We start from the raw sequence: 15,253 nt of genomic DNA on the forward strand, positions 1-15,253 counted from the left end.
CCCTACCAGCCTGGGGTTGTCAGGATGTAGGAAGGAATGTATTAATGACCTTGTACTAGATTTGGGATTGTATCGATTGCCAGTGCAGAGCTATCAGTGATTGTGAGATGTGATCGAATTTCCTGGATCCTGCAGCGTTTTGTAGTAGTTGTAGTTTTTTTTAATAAGGCCTTTAGGTGCCTGAGTAGAAGGGAGTTGCAATAGTCTTTGAAAAAATGAGGGTTTGTAGACTTCTGCATGAGTCAGCAAAGGTTTCCGTTTATATGTAATAATTGTAGTTTCGCATAGCCTGGTTTGATTAATTTATTTACTTGTTTTTCCATAGTTAGATTCTCACCAATCTGTATTCCTAAATCCCGCACTTGGTCTGAAGGTGTAATGTTGAAATTACCCAGGTCTAGTGTTTGCAGGGATGTTGTTGGGTGATTTCTTCTTAACAGAATGTTTTCAGTTTTTTTAGTATTTAGAGAGTTTGAGATGGATAGTTTGTGTTGGATATCCTTCATATGTGAAGCCAAAATCCGCACTGTATTCTCAACGGAAATGGTGCATGGTATATAGAACTGAATATCATCGGCATATAAGTAGAAGGCGATTCCTAGGGCAGATAGTAGGTTACAGAGCGGGAGCGTATAGATGTTGAATAGAGTTACAGATAGTGCTGAACCCTGGAGGACACCCGTGTCAATCGGGAAGATGTCACACATGTGCTTGTCTAGTTTGACTTGGAATGACCTTCTTGATAGGAAGGAGGTGAAACATTTCATTACAACACCACCAATTCCAATTGTTCTCAACTGATGGCATAGAAGAGTATGGTCAGCAGTGTCAAAGGCTGCCAAGAAGTCAGTCAGCACCAGGAAATAAGATTCATCATTGTTAAATCCCCGCAATATAGGGTCCATTAAGGATACCTGACAGTAGATCCATGAAAAGTGGCTGGGGAGGGACAGGTGAGTTTATGGAGGAGCGGATCTGTCCTGGGGCTGTGTTAATTCCAGGAAGGAGCTATAGAGGCTGTACATGTATGTGGAGTCTTGGTATGATGGGGATGTACCTTCTGTCTTGGCTCTGTCAGTGACTGGTATAAGGGGTATGTACTGGGGGGCGCCATATTCCTGCTGTCTCTCAGGATGTGCTTATTCATCAGATCAGCATGGGGTGTAGGTTACTGGTAATGCCATACTTGGTGGGACGTCATCTGATCTGTGGCTATATTTGGATTTTTCTCTGTCATTCTCCTGCCCCAAGACTTGTTTTGCAGTCCGACTCTGGACAGGGAGGCAGGACAGCTGCGGCGGCTTCGTGGTCTGAGCCTTGGGTGGGCATTTGGAAGCTGGATGTGTGCTAGCAGCAGAGATGAGCTCTAGCTCCCGAGTTTGCAGTTTCGCTTCTTCTGCTTTTATGAACTATTCTTTTAATCTGAGTTCTTTCTCTTCCTTCCTGTCTGCAGGTGGAGAGTCTAGAAAAGTCAGTAAGCTTTATCCTCCTTTTCTCTGCATGTTTCTCTGTGTGTGTGGCATGAATCATGTTCTCTAGCCAAATATCTGCTGATGCCCCTCCAGCAAATCCCAAATGATGCCAGCACCCAGCCCTGCCTCTCAACCCCCAATTAGAGGAAGTGATGCCAGTCCTCCGTGTCCCCCAGGGAGAAGGCAGTGTAGTTGTTCAGTTCTCACATGTGCCGAAGCTGGCAGTACTGGCTGCATGCACTCTGCCCCTTAGAATAAGGGGCTCCAGCTCAGCCCTGGCTGAGCAGACTGATCCGGGCCTGGTTTTGCCCCATTGCGTGCAGGCGGATCTGAGGAAACTCAGTGGAATAATCAGAATTATAATTCCATGCATGCAGCGGGGCAAAACCAGGCCTGAATCACCTCTGGCAGTGACCTGGGGATGAGTTGGCCCTTACATTCCTTCTCCGAGGCAGTTCCAGGCTTTGCATAGGGTCAGACACTGCTGTGGGGAGGGAGCTTGGTTTTGGAAGGGAGAAGATGGCCTAACACCCAGGCAGCTTAAGAACTGAGCCAACTCCAAGGGAAAGGATCAGGATGAGCACAGGGCAGCGGAGAATGAATGCCTTTCTCTTTGCTTGGGACTAATATTCACTGGCCTGTGTGATGTGAGGACCAAAACAACCAAGGCTTGGATCACTTGGCGTTTTACACCTTTTCAACAGGAGTGAACTAACCTTAGACTAGGTTCAGAAGGGCAGAATTGGGAGCGTTTCCACCTCTGCTGGTTGCAGTGTGTGTGTGTGTGTGTGTGCAGCTTGCACCACTGCTGTATCTGCTCTGTGGTGGGGCAGTGTGTGTGTGCAGCTTGCACCACTGCTGTATCTGCTCTGTGGTGGGGGCAGTGTGTGTGTGAAGCTTGCACCACTGCTGTATCTGCTCTGTGGTGGGGGCAGTGTGTGTGTGAAGCTTGCACCACTGCTGTATCTGCTCTGTGGTGGGGCAGTGTGTGTGGGAAGCTCATAGCACCACTGCTGTATCTGCTCTGTGGTGGGGGCAGTGTGTGTGGGAAGCTCATAGCACCACTGCTGTATCTGCTCTGTGGTGGGGGCAGTGTGTGTAGGAAGCTTGCACCACTGCTGTATCTGCTCTGTGGTGGGGCAGTGTGTGAGGGAAGCTTGCACCACTGCTGTATCTGCTCTATGGTGGGGCAGTGTGTGTGGGAAGCTCGTACCACTGCTGTATCTGCTCTGTGGTGGGGGCAGTGTGTGTGGGAAGCTTGCACCACTGCTGTATCTGCTCTGTGGTGGGGCAGTGTGTGTGGGAAGCTTGCACCACTGCTGTATCTGCTCTTGGTGGGGCAGTGTGTGTGGGAAGCTTGCACCACTGCTGTATCTGCTCTGTGGTGGGGGCAGTGTGTGTGGGAAGCTTGCACCACTGCTGTATCTGCTCTGTGGTGGGGCAGTGTGTGTGGGAAGCTCATAGCACCACTGCTGTATCTGCTCTGTGGTGGGGCAGTGTGTGTGGGAAGCTTGCACCACTGCTGTATCTGCTCTGTGGTGGGGCAGTGTGTGTGGGAAGCTCACAGCACCACTGCTGTATCTGCTCTGTGGTGGGGCAGTGTGTGTGGGAAGCTCACAGCACCACTGCTGTATCTGCTCTGAGGTTGGGCAGTGTGTGTGGGAAGCTTGCACCACTACTGTATCTGCTCTGTGGTGGGGCAATGTGTGTGGGAAGCTTGCACCACTGCTGTATCTGCTCTGTGGTGGGGCAGTGTGTGTGGGAAGCTTATACCACTGCTGCTGCCTATGTATGTGAGGGAAGCTTGCACCACTGCTGTATCTGCTCTGTGGTGGGGCAGTGTGTGTGGGAAGCTTGCACCACTACTGTATCTGCTCTGTGGTGGGGCAGTGTGTGTGGGAAGCTCATAGCATCACTGCTGTATCTGCTCTGTGGTGGGGCAGTGTGTGTGGGAAGCTCATAGCACCACTGCTGTATCTGCTCTGTGGTGGGGCAGTGTGTGTGGGAAGCTCATAGCACCACTGCTGTATCTGCTCTGTGGTGGGGCAGTGTGTGTGGGAAGCTCGTACCACTGCTGTATCTGCTCTGTGGTGGGGCAGTGTGTGTGGGAAGCTCATAGCACCACTGCTGTATCTGCTCTGTGGTGGGGCAGTGTGTGTGGGAAGCTCGTACCACTGCTGTATCTGCTCTGAGGTTGGGCAGTGTGTGTGGGAAGCTTGCACCACTACTGTATCTGCTCTGTGGTGGGGCAATGTGTGTGGGAAGCTTGCACCACTGCTGTATCTGCTCTGTGGTGGGGGCAGTGTATGTGGGAAGCTCATACCACTGCTGCTGCCTATGTATGTGAGGGAAGCTTGCACCACTGCTGTATCTGCTCTGTGGTGGGGCAGTGTGTGTGGGAAGCTTGCACCACTACTGTATCTGCTCTGTGGTGGGGCAGTGTGTGTGGGAAGCTCATAGCACCACTGCTGTATCTGCTCTGTGGTGGGGCAGTGTGTGTGGGAAGCTTGCACCACTGCTGTATCTGCTCTGTGGTGGGGGCAGTGTGTGTGGGAAGCTCATACCACTGCTGCTGCCTATGTATGTGAGGGAAGCTTGCACCACTGCTGTATCTGCTCTGTGGTGGGGCAGTGTGTGTGGGAAGCTCATAGCACCACTGCTGTATCTGCTCTGTGGTGGGGCAGTGTGTGTGGGAAGCTCATAGCACCACTGCTGTATCTGCTCTCTGGTGGGGCAGTGTGTGTGGGAAGCTTGCACCACTGCTGTATCTGCTCTGTGGTGGGGCAATGTGTGTGGGAAGCTTGCACCACTGCTGTATCTGCTCTGTGGTGGGGCAGTGTGTGTGGGAAGCTTATACCACTGCTGCTGCCTATGTATGTGAGGGAAGCTTGCACCACTGCTGTATCTGCTCTGTGGTGGGGCAGTGTGTGTGGGAAGCTTGCACCACTACTGTATCTGCTCTGTGGTGGGGCAGTGTGTGTGGGAAGCTCATAGCATCACTGCTGTATCTGCTCTGTGGTGGGGGCAGTGTGTGTGGGAAGCTCATACCACTGCTGCTGCCTATGTATGTGAGGGAAGCTTGCACCACTGCTGTATCTGCTCTGTGGTGGGGCAGTGTGTGTGGGAAGCTTGCACCACTACTGTATCTGCTCTGTGGTGGGGCAGTGTGTGTGGGAAGCTCATAGCACCACTGCTGTATCTGCTCTGTGGTGGGGCAGTGTGTGTGGGAAGCTTGCACCACTGCTGTATCTGCTCTGTGGTGGGGGCAGTGTGTGTGGGAAGCTCATACCACTGCTGCTGCCTATGTATGTGAGGGAAGCTTGCACCACTGCTGTATCTGCTCTGTGGTGGGGCAGTGTGTGTGGGAAGCTCATAGCACCACTGCTGTATCTGCTCTGTGGTGGGGGCAGTGTGTGTGGGAAGCTCATACCACTGCTGCTCCCTGTGTATGTGAGGGAAGCTTGCACCACTGCTGTATCTGCTCTGTGGTGGGGCAGTGTGTGTGGGAAGCTCATACCACTGCTGCTCCCTGTGTACGTGAGGGAAGCTCGCACCACTGCTGCTCCCTGTGTATGTGAGGGAAGCTTGCACCACTGCTGTATCTGCTCTGTGGTGGGGCAGTGTGTGTGGGAAGCTCATACCACTGCTGCTCCCTGTGTATGTGAGGGAAGCTTGCACCACTGCTGTATCTGCTCTGTGGTGGGGCAGTGTGTGTGGGAAGCTCATACCACTGCTGCTCCCTGTGTACGTGAGGGAAGCTCGCACCACTGCTGCTGCCTGTGTATGTGAGGGAAGCTTGCATCATTGCTGCCTTGCTGCACCTTTTCTGGGTGTGTGTGAGGGATGCTTGCACAATTGGGGCCTGTGCTGGACCTGTTCTGTGGTGGGAAGGATGTTTGTAAAGCTTCCATCATTGCTGCCTGTGCTGCATCGCTGCTGCCTGCAATGTTCCTGCTCCATGGTGGGGCAGATGTGCATGTTGAAGTCACTGTGGTGAGATGTCCTGGGATTTTCGCTGATGGGGAAAGGTTGGTGGCAGGTCTTCTGAGGTTCCTCGCTCTGCGTATCTGGCTTCATGGTCTTCATTCTTTCTGGTCTCACAGCACTGGTGCTCACACAGTGGAGGCAAAAGGTCACGCCCCAGCATTTGCACCCCTGCATGAAGAGGCTGTGTACGGTCTGAGTCCTGCAGCACTCTCTACATATTATCTGGATGATAAGTAAGAGTGCATGGACTGATTGGCAGGAGCGGATGATATCTGGAGCGTGCATGGCAGTGGTAGGGGGAGGAACAGTGCATGATGAGGGGGGAGCTTGCATTCTGCCCCTCTGTGCTCTCAGGGAGGGAGAGTAACTCTCTCTCTCCTAGACACTGCGTGCAGCCCCTTCTGACTGTCTGTGTGCACTTTCCTGTTCTTCACAAGCTTTGCTACCATGACGCTCCATTCGCATATATATATATTTTTTATTTTTGCAGTGCAAATAATGGGGACAAAACCTGAATAGTACCCGCTGTAAAAACAAATATTTGGCAAAACCTGGTTCTCTTGGCCTGCCGCGAGGTCGCTGTAAGAACTGCAGGCAGAGTGGGATAGCCCGCCCACCAAGCGTGGCGTTGTAGGTGCAGACTTTACTGCGGATTTGCAAAATAAACTTATGCTGACACATTCACTTTAAAAATCCTCACATAATTGGCTTACGAGTTCCATCTCCTCTTCAGAGGGCAGATCTTAAGTGCGCAAATGAAAATGCGAGTGAGCGCTGTCACTGCACACTCAACTCAGGCCTGTTATTTTTTTGTTTAAATCAATATTTATTGATAGTGTCCTAGCACAATTGACAAAATAAAATGAGGCCATAACAAGATACAAACCCATCAGAGCGGTTATCAATTATCAGCTCAATACGCGTACCCATACAGCCCTCCCCATCCCAAAAACCACAACCGCCCAATACCAGCTAGAACAGCCATTTGCCTATGGGTGACCCTGGATCATTGTTTCCTGTACTGTCCAGATCAGACTAAGTGCTGCATGTAATGCTGAATATTTATTTAGCATCTTTTGATAGGGGAGCGAAGACGAGGCAGTGTGCAAAACAGAAATGGACAATTTTTCAAATATTTGTACGTTCCAGCATTCCCGAACTTCCTTTGCATCTTTCTAGCCAGAGTAATTTTTCTTTTAGGAACGAGAGCTTTTAGTTTTCTTTCTACCTCCCACCCCCTGTAATTCTGTGGCTGTGGTGATTGAAGCATTTTTTGGCTTTCTGCCTTTGTTCATGGTGACAACATGAGTAAGAGCTTGCTCCATGTGCTTTCTCTGCTCCGTTCCAGATGTTGGTGACATCAGGAGTGTCGCGTGTGCTTTATACATGCAGCAGGCTAGTTCACACTCCCTAACCCCTGCAGGAGGCAGCACTGGCTCCTGAAAGTGCTTGTTAAACTTTGGACAGTACCTTTCCATCTGAAATTTTTCTAAGTCTGGAGCAGCTGCTGCAGTTTGTACACTTAAGTGCAGAGCTGTGAAGAAAAAGTCCCTGAATGGTACTGATTCCTATTGTAAATAGTGCCCCTTCCTTGTCTGCATGAATCCCCCGATGCTGAGCTTGTGACTGGTGCATAGGAGACTGTACAATGCATGCAGACTGGGCAGCCCAGAGTCTGCTGTTTGGTGCTGGGCATGTAGTGCACCCTCCGCCACATAAATGCCCCTCTGCTGTCCCAGGCACTCTCTGAGAATGGAGAGCACCCCGGCCTTCCTCCCCAATGATTCCAGCAAAAAGCGACTTATTGAGGATACAGAAGATTGGCATCCCCGGACTGGCACCACCCAATCCCGCTCCTTCCGCATCCTCGCCCACCTCACAGGCACAGAGTTCAGTAAGTTTTTGGTGGGGGTTGTTTCAGACGTGGTGGGTAGAGCCGAACGTGGTAACAAACGTCTGGGGAAGAGCAGCTTCCTTGGACAGCTGCTGGAATGGGAGACAAACTCAAGAGAGATCTGAGAGAATCTGAGCCAGTTCCCATGTTTTAAATAAAGTGTCTGAAAGTCCAGCACCATTCCTCCTTGCTTTGTCTGTATCCAAGCTCCTTCTCTTCTGCAGCCTTAGTATCCGACAGACTGCATAAGAACATAAGATGATCATCCACTCAACAAGAAGCCCAAACGTCCATAAAATAATAAGAGTACTCTCCACATCCTAATGGGCTCAAGAATCAACCATCAAAGGACAGAGATTTAACTTGTTCTCCACTTAATTATAATCGTTTACCATTAGTGCTGTAATAGATTTCATTTTACATTTTCAAAATGTATATAAAATTCAACAGGCAAAAAAGAAATTCCTCTGCTGTCCTAAACCCTTAGATCCTTATACTTAGCATGGAGCAGTAGGGACAAACGGCAGTACAGTATCCGCCCCTCCTCGAGGCTGCAGCACAGGCGAGGTGACTTCCTGCTTTTCTCCTATGAGTTTTTTTTATAGAACTATTATAGCTAATGGTAAATGGTTATAACTGAGTGGACCACAAGATAAATCTCTGTCCTTTGATTAGTGACCATGCTAACTGAATTATTTCAGTATATGATTCCATTAGTATGTGGACAATGCTTCGTGTAAGCCTCATTTCTTGTTTTATGGATTGTTTGAGTATGGAAGAGTGTTTGTTTGTTTCTAACACCTATGGTTGCTTAGATCTCCTGCTGCTTTTTCCATGTCATCCTTCACTAAAGGACAGAGTCATCCACAAGTGTTAAGCATTCTCCAAAAATAAGTATTTCTAATGGTCACACTGCTAACTCTGTTGCCTTTAGAATAGTTTTCCTAAGCAACATTTCCTCCTAACCTAAAGGAGCTGCTGTGTGTTCTGGAGCTTCCCATACCAGTCTGGTTTTCAGGGTGTATGAGATAAATTTGCTCAGTTTATGTAAATTTAGCTCAAGCATATTCATTGTGGATATCCTGAATACCTGACTGCCTGTGGCGTCTCCACGGCAGGTTTGGGAGCCTGCATACACATCCAAGACAGAGGAAGGATTCTTTATAGGGTACAGGGTTTTTTTTTTGTGGATGACACAAAGATCTGCAACAGAGTGGACACGCCTGAAGGAGTGGAGAGAATGAAAAGTGCTCTCAGAAAGCTCGAGGAGTGGTTGGAAGTTTGGCATCTGGGATTCAATGCCAAGAAGTGCTGAATCATGCATTTGGGGAGTAATAATCCAAATTAGCTGTACATGATGGGGGCAAGAGACTGATTTGCATGGACCAGGACAGAGACCTCAGGGTGATAGTGTCTGATCTGATGATCTAAAAGTAGTGAAGCAATGTGACAAGGCAGTGCGGAGGTGATAATCCCTCTATAAGCTTCATTGGTGAGGCCTCACCTGGAATACTGTGTTCAGTTCTGGAGATTGTATCTCAAAAAGGACAGAGAGTGGCTAGAGATGGCTCAAAGGGAGTCTGCACAGAAAGACGTATGCGATGATAATGGAGGACCTTAATATGTATACCGTGCAGGGGAGGGGGATTTGATGCAGATTACATACCTGAAAGGTATTAACGATGCACATAAATCAAACCTTTTAAAATGGAAGGGAAGCTAGGGAACATGATATGAAGCTCCAAAGGGGCAGACTCAGGAAGTATTTCTTCATGGGAAGCATGGTGGATGCCTGGAATGCCTTCCTGGAAGAGATTGTGAAGACAAGGATGGAATTCAAAAGGGTGTGGGATAAACACAGAGGATCCCTGGTATCTAGAGGATGGACATGAAGAAGTGGGAAACGTGGTAACTTTCGGTATAACACTTCTGCATGGCGTGGCAAGATGATGAGAGGGACCCTGCATGGTGTAGCAGCTTGCTGGGCAGACTGAGTGGACCATTTGGGACTATCTGCTGTAATTCCCCCATGTTGCCAGCAGTCCTTAGCCATGGTGTGGCCGTAGTTAGGGTGGAGCTGTACAAAGGCACCTGCCAATCGAGGGCATAGAGATCATTGTGGATCATCACCTAAGGACTGTCATCAATGTCACCAGGTCCCATGCTAGCTCAATCAAGAGAAGCTCAAAGCCTGTGTTTTGGCTGTGGGTGCCCAAGGTACCATGGGCTTCTTCGGAAGCAGCAGTGAGCCTGAAGTCTGAGGACCACATCTCCCATTGCACGTATTTGGGTGGGTCTGGCTCAGGGGCAAAGGGTCACAGTGGGCCTCACTTATGCCACAAAGTCAGCATACAGTCCATGTCAAACGGGATATAAATCCTCCTGGAGCCATGTCTGGGCTAACAGTGGGAAATAATGAAAAGCTTTTTATTCCTTCTTAATTCCTGATTGCGTGCTACAAAGAGAGTAAGCAGCCACAGTAAGGTCTGAAGGTGTCATTCACGTTTCTGCCTCGGATAGGGAAGCAGTGCTCCTTTTCTGGGTGACCCTGGCCCGTCCTACACGTGGAACCTCGCCTTGTTGTCCATCCAGTACTTACAACCATTCTTTCCTGACTGGAAGAGGAAAGCCAGCTTCGTGAACTGTTCCCACATCTCCCTACAATAACTTTGTTACCAAGTCTGTTTACGTTGATTCTTTTTGTTATTCATCACTCAAGTAGTTGTATCCCTTTTCAGTAACATAGTAACGCAGAGCTCAGTGTTCAGCAAGCAGATGTTAGGAGGTTGAGCTGAACGTTCATCAGGCCTTAGCTGAATACCCTGTGGCCAAAATTCTCCAGGTAACTCTGCCACTCACTGGGCTTTTGAATACTGAAAGGAAAACCTAGCAGGCTGAGTGGGAGTCAAGACTCCCCAGCTTCTGAACCCCCGAAGTAAGTGGTTGGGCTGAATACTAATGCAAATCTAGCTGAGAGCTCCTGGCATGTTAGGGTTAATTATTCACAATGAGAATCCCTGATCAGAACGAGGAAACTTTACCTGCCTGAAATCTGGCTCCATCCCTGGAGTGAGGTGAATCCTCAGCTTTATTGCACTTTGGGATTTGGTGAATACCTTTTTATAAAGGGATCAGGGTGGGGCTGGGGGACAGGTACCTTCAGGCCTGCTGGCTGGATAACTCTACCTGGCTAGTGCTGATGTTAAATTTAAGTCTTGCCCCCACCCTGCCCCTTTTTTTAGCTCATTGGCCTTCCTCTCAGGTTTCTAACCCTTCAGGTAGATGAGAATAACAATTCCTGTACGTAAAGCAGCACCAGCTCCCTCCCTTCCCTCTGCCCAGATCAAGCCCGTTCCTACCACGGCTCTCGCTATCTGTCCTAAGCACTGGCCTCCACCAACCTCTGCCGCTGGGCTCTTTCAACTATTCTTAGCTTCCTGCATTTCATCAAACACTCACACTCCCCCCCATATCTTACCACCAAGCTTTATAATAATCACCCAAACCTATTAGGTTTTTGCCCAAAGCAAGTGGTATCTTCCCCTTCTTCCAGTGGACGTTGATGTTGGGGTTGTAACCATGGCCACTCTGCACCTTCTTGGGAGCTTGATGTAGCCGCACTGCTCCTCTCTGCAGTCTTCCCTTTCTGGCCCTCTGATCACTCGAGTCCCCTTCTGTCCTTTCTTCTACTTATCTCCTGCTCCCATCCCCACATCCTTACCCCTGCACTCTGTCCCAAGCAGGTTTAAAATGGCACAGTTGACTGCCAGCACCTCTGCTGCTTGGCTATTCCAGGCATCTACCACCCTTCGGTTTCTTTTGAACTTCCCTGACTGCAGCTTCATAGCTCCTTGTTCACCTCGCATTAGAGTATGAGAAGTGCCATGCTGGCCCAGACTGATCTTCCCCCTGCCCCGAGCCAATCCTGGAATCTCAGAAGCATCCACAGATTCCAAATGTTGGGCAAGACCCAACTCTTCCTGACTGATTGTCCTCCAGAAACTTCCTAAACCTTTTTAAAACTTGACTCCATTCTTTGGCAACAAATTCCACAGATGAATTGTAAATTGTCTAAGCCCAAGTATTATTTGAAAGGGTAAATACTCATTTCCTATTTACCCTCTCGTCGTCTCTTTTCAAGCTGAAGAGCCCTCGCCTGCGCAGGGAATCGTTCCATCCCCTTTGTCATTTTGTCACCTTCCTTGCACCTTTTCTTCTTCTGCTTTATCTTTTTTTGACAAGCGGTGATCAGAACGGCACACAAGATGCAGTTGCCCCATAGGTTGAATCAGGAGCAATATGATAACTTCGGGTTTATTCATCATCCCTAGCATTCTGATTGGTTTTTTGGTTGCTGCACTGCAGTGAGCTGAGGATTTCAATGTATTGTCTACAAGGGTCCTTTTCCTAGGTTGTGATGCCTAATACGGAATCCGGCATTGTGTATCTATAAATGGGATTATTTTTTGCATATATATATGCTACATCTATTGTACATTATTGGGATATGGCCATCCCAATCTATAACTTAGAAAAGAGGGAGGAGGAGTGCTTTATGTCAAAACTGATGCCAAGGGTCCTGGGATCTAGGTACATCACCCCCAGGAGCTGTGCAGGACTGCAAGGCAGGATACTGAGCTAGCCAGTCCCCTCCCCCACAGATTGAGTCCTTGGATTCTGGGGCAGCAGAACATCGTGGTGAGTCCAGACAGGGCTGCACCGGTTCCTGGAGCGGGACACCAGAGCATGGACTGGGAGAGACACAGGAAAGGCAGGATACCTGGTCAGTCTGACCTTCTGCTGTCCTATTCCAGTCTAGCCAGTTTTTCTTTCCAAATTGTGCAGCATCAGATTTTGTCTGGATTGGGAAAGGTTTGCATCCAGGGCTCCCGCTCACTGCTGCTTTCCTGAGCACTTAACACACTTCCTAATCAGAGGGCCTGGCTCTGCAGGGGTTATTTCCAGACTACGGGGGAGCCCACTTCTTTTACTTCTTCTGGGGTTTTTTGAGGTGAGAACCTATAACGCACAAGGAGGGAAAGGGATTCTGTTCTCTTTGTTGCCTTGTGGTATTTTGTGGTTAATCTTTGTTGGTTCAGGCTCAGGAATCCCCAGAGCTGCCAATATCCACGAGTGCTCGTCTCGAGGACTCTCTCCACTTTCCCTCCTTGTGACCTTGCTTTTATCTCTTTTGGCCTCTGGTACCCCCTAGGATTGTAACTTCTTGGGGTTCGGGACTGGCACCTGTGTGCAACTTGTAGTAAATCCTGAACTAATTGTGCCACTCTGCACTCCAGGACAGACCCTGGCACTGTGCACCATAAGCTGAAATTCTTGTTTCTGGAGAAAGCATCAGCCCTCCTATGATACTCTTGGATCAGTCACGCAAGTTGATGCCTTTTCCCTAAAATTTGGGAGGAAGCGAGTGTGGTTGGATTCGCGTAGCCCCTGACAGCTAATCTCAGCTCAGTCTTGGGGTGCAGGGTCTTCCTACCTCTCCAGCCTTACCTCTTCCTCCTTTTCTCTCCATGCTTTGCTTCAGTGCAAGACCCCTCTGATGAGCACATGAAACAGTCCAGGTAAGGTGATGTAGCTTATGTGCTTCTGCCTGCTAGAGTCTAAATATGTTGGCAAGTTAGTCCTCTAGCTCATTGTACCACAAACTGGGGGTGGGGTTCACTGAAACTAGTGAACTAGTGCCGCCTTTGGGGTAGGACGAGCTGAGCTGTTGACCTGGCTGCTGTGATATGAGAGGCATCACCGGTATCCTGCCTTCTCCTGCAGCAGCCAGCACAGCTCTGGTAGATGGTGCAGGAGAAGCAAGGCCAATTAGCTGCGATATTATAAAATCCCCTCTGAGTCTGTCCTCTTAAAGGTATAGGGGTTCCCAGGCCAGCTGCACTGGAATCTCCAGCAGCACAGACCTTGACAGAGCCAATGTCAGTGGAGCCAGGAGGAATGCTGGCCAGGCCAGGGAGGGGCAGGGCAGGGAGGAGGAGTAGCGGCCAGTAGTAAGGAAGAGGATCCATGTTGCATCTGCCCTTATGGGAAGAGGAAGGACCTGTAGAGGCCCAGCCTGGGAACTTGCCACCTCCCCTCGGAAGGACAGACCAAATATCTGGAGGGAGGCAGTAGAAGGGGGAAAGAGTGCTTGGAGAGAGGGGTGGTGGGGAAAGGGAGGGAAGCAATGTCAGAGAATGAAGGGGGGGGAGAGCAAATGCCTGGAGGGAGGAAGAAGTGGGGGGGATGGGGTCCATCTGCTATTTCCACCCAGGGCATCATTTGCCCTAGAATAGGCTCTGACTGAAATGGGCCCCAGCATTCCTGCTGCCCTTCCTGGAGGTAGCAAGCAAAGCAGTGGTGTGTGGGGGCACAGGAGCTCTGCCAGGTGCCCTTTCCCCACCCAGCGGTATCACAGGGGCAGGACAGGAGAAAGCTGCTTGAGTGCCCCTGTGCTGCTAGACATGGACCTGTTCTGAAGGTCCTGAGTGTCTCCGCCACTGCTGCAGTCTGCGGAAAGGAGCAGAGGGGGGGGGGGGGGGGGGGAGAAGGTGCAAATGCAAGCATTGCTAACCCCTGGTTATACCTCTGAAGCAAAGTGGGGGTAACGTGAGGATGCGTCCCCGCTCCTGCTCTGCATGCAGCTCCTGACAGGTTTCTTCCTCCGTCTGGGACGTTTGAAGCCATTTCTTGTTACCGAACTCTGCTCATTCTCATCTCTTCTACAACGTGACCTGCTTCTCTTGCTCTGTCTTCTCCATTTCTCTTTTGTGTGTCTCGTTCCCTTCCAACCTGCAGGGAGAAGTTTATCACGGAGCTGCAGAGCCCGCGCTACACCAAACTGCGTGACTGGCACCATGGCCGATCTGCTTGTTCTCTTAACGTCAACCTCTGAGGGAAGGGGCCGTCGTTCTCCCCTTCCTTTGCCTTTTACTGCAGCTTGTAAAGTCTGTTATTAAATCCAAAAGCTGGAGCTTAAACGTTGCAGTGAAGTTTGTCTGTGGCACTGCTTGAGGGGGGAGAGAGAGACCTGATACTTTCTGTGGGCTAATTGTGGAGTTTGTGTGTGTGTGTGTGACTGACTGTGACTGACTGTGTGTGTGTGTGTGTGTGTGACTGACTGTGTGTGTGTGTGTGTGACTGACTGACTGTGACTGACTGTGTGTGACTGTGTGTTGGGGCAGGGGGGTAGAGTCTGACTGTGTCCCACTTCACAGCCAGGGTCAGCATTGTGGTTTCACACACCTGGACTTCCATGCTGCCCTTGGCTGGAAGGCCCCTGTTGCCTGGGACTGGGGCTGATTGTGTAGCTGTTTGATGGGAAAGGTTATTGTGCTGGGGGCTGCCTGGATGGCAGGATGCAAATGTTCATAGACTAGGGATGTGCAGTTCCGGTCCTTGAGGGCTGCAAACAGGTTGGGTATTCAGGATATCCGGAATGAGTATGTATAAAATATTTGTGTACAACTGAGGTAGTGTGCAGGCAAATCTCTCATCTCCTAAAAACCCAACCGGTTTGCAGCTTTGCCATAGGCCTCGTGGGGCTATTTTCCAGAACCAGGGGTAGGCAACTCCCGTCCCAGAGTGCCACAAACAGACCTGGTTTTCAGGATATCCACCTTGATGTGCATGCAAATCTTTCATGCATATTCCTTGCAGATCTCCTGAAACCTGGAGTCACTGGGCTTCCTCCGTGGTCAGTTCTGTACATGCTCTCCTCCCCTTTCTGGGTTGTATTGGTGCTGTAGCGTACTCTGGGAGCTGTGGGAACGCCGCTCCCCTCCCCCCCCCCCCCTATCCTGCCTTGGCCTGGCATTGACGTAGCTCAGCTCAGAGGAATGTTGTGGGTTTTTCCTCTGGAATGGAACAGCCTCCTCCTGATCGTCGATGCTGACTCAGA

At 50.0% G+C, this 15,253-nt stretch overlaps 2 protein-coding genes across 6 annotated transcripts in view; both read left to right on the forward strand.

Annotated features, from left to right (window-relative positions):
* Positions 1–15,253, forward strand: part of LOC115079984 (PDZ and LIM domain protein 7-like) — a 68,418-nt gene that overhangs the window by 39,951 nt on the left and 13,214 nt on the right. The window lies entirely within an intron of this gene.
* On the forward strand, positions 1,328–14,333 carry LOC115079987 (PDZ and LIM domain protein 7-like). Its single transcript, XM_029583986.1, has 4 exons — positions 1,328–1,470; positions 7,199–7,353; positions 12,896–12,932; positions 14,152–14,333. Exons 2-4 carry the CDS (start codon positions 7,212–7,214, stop codon positions 14,246–14,248), a joined length of 276 nt encoding a protein of 91 aa, XP_029439846.1. The 5' UTR covers positions 1,328–1,470; positions 7,199–7,211; the 3' UTR covers positions 14,249–14,333.

Source organism: Rhinatrema bivittatum, chromosome 18, assembly GCF_901001135.1.
Source record: "Rhinatrema bivittatum chromosome 18, aRhiBiv1.1, whole genome shotgun sequence".
NCBI lineage: Eukaryota > Metazoa > Chordata > Amphibia > Gymnophiona > Rhinatrematidae > Rhinatrema > Rhinatrema bivittatum.

Coding starts and splice junctions, on each gene's coding strand:
- LOC115079987 (XM_029583986.1), top strand. CDS start 7,212: ATGGAGAGCACCCCGGCCTTCCTCCCCAATGATTCCAGCAAAAAGCGA. Junction 7,354..12,895: donor CCTCACAGGCACAGAGTTCA/GTAAGTTTTTGG, acceptor GCTTTGCTTCAG/TGCAAGACCCCTCTGATGAG. Junction 12,933..14,151: donor GAGCACATGAAACAGTCCAG/GTAAGGTGATGT, acceptor TCCAACCTGCAG/GGAGAAGTTTATCACGGAGC.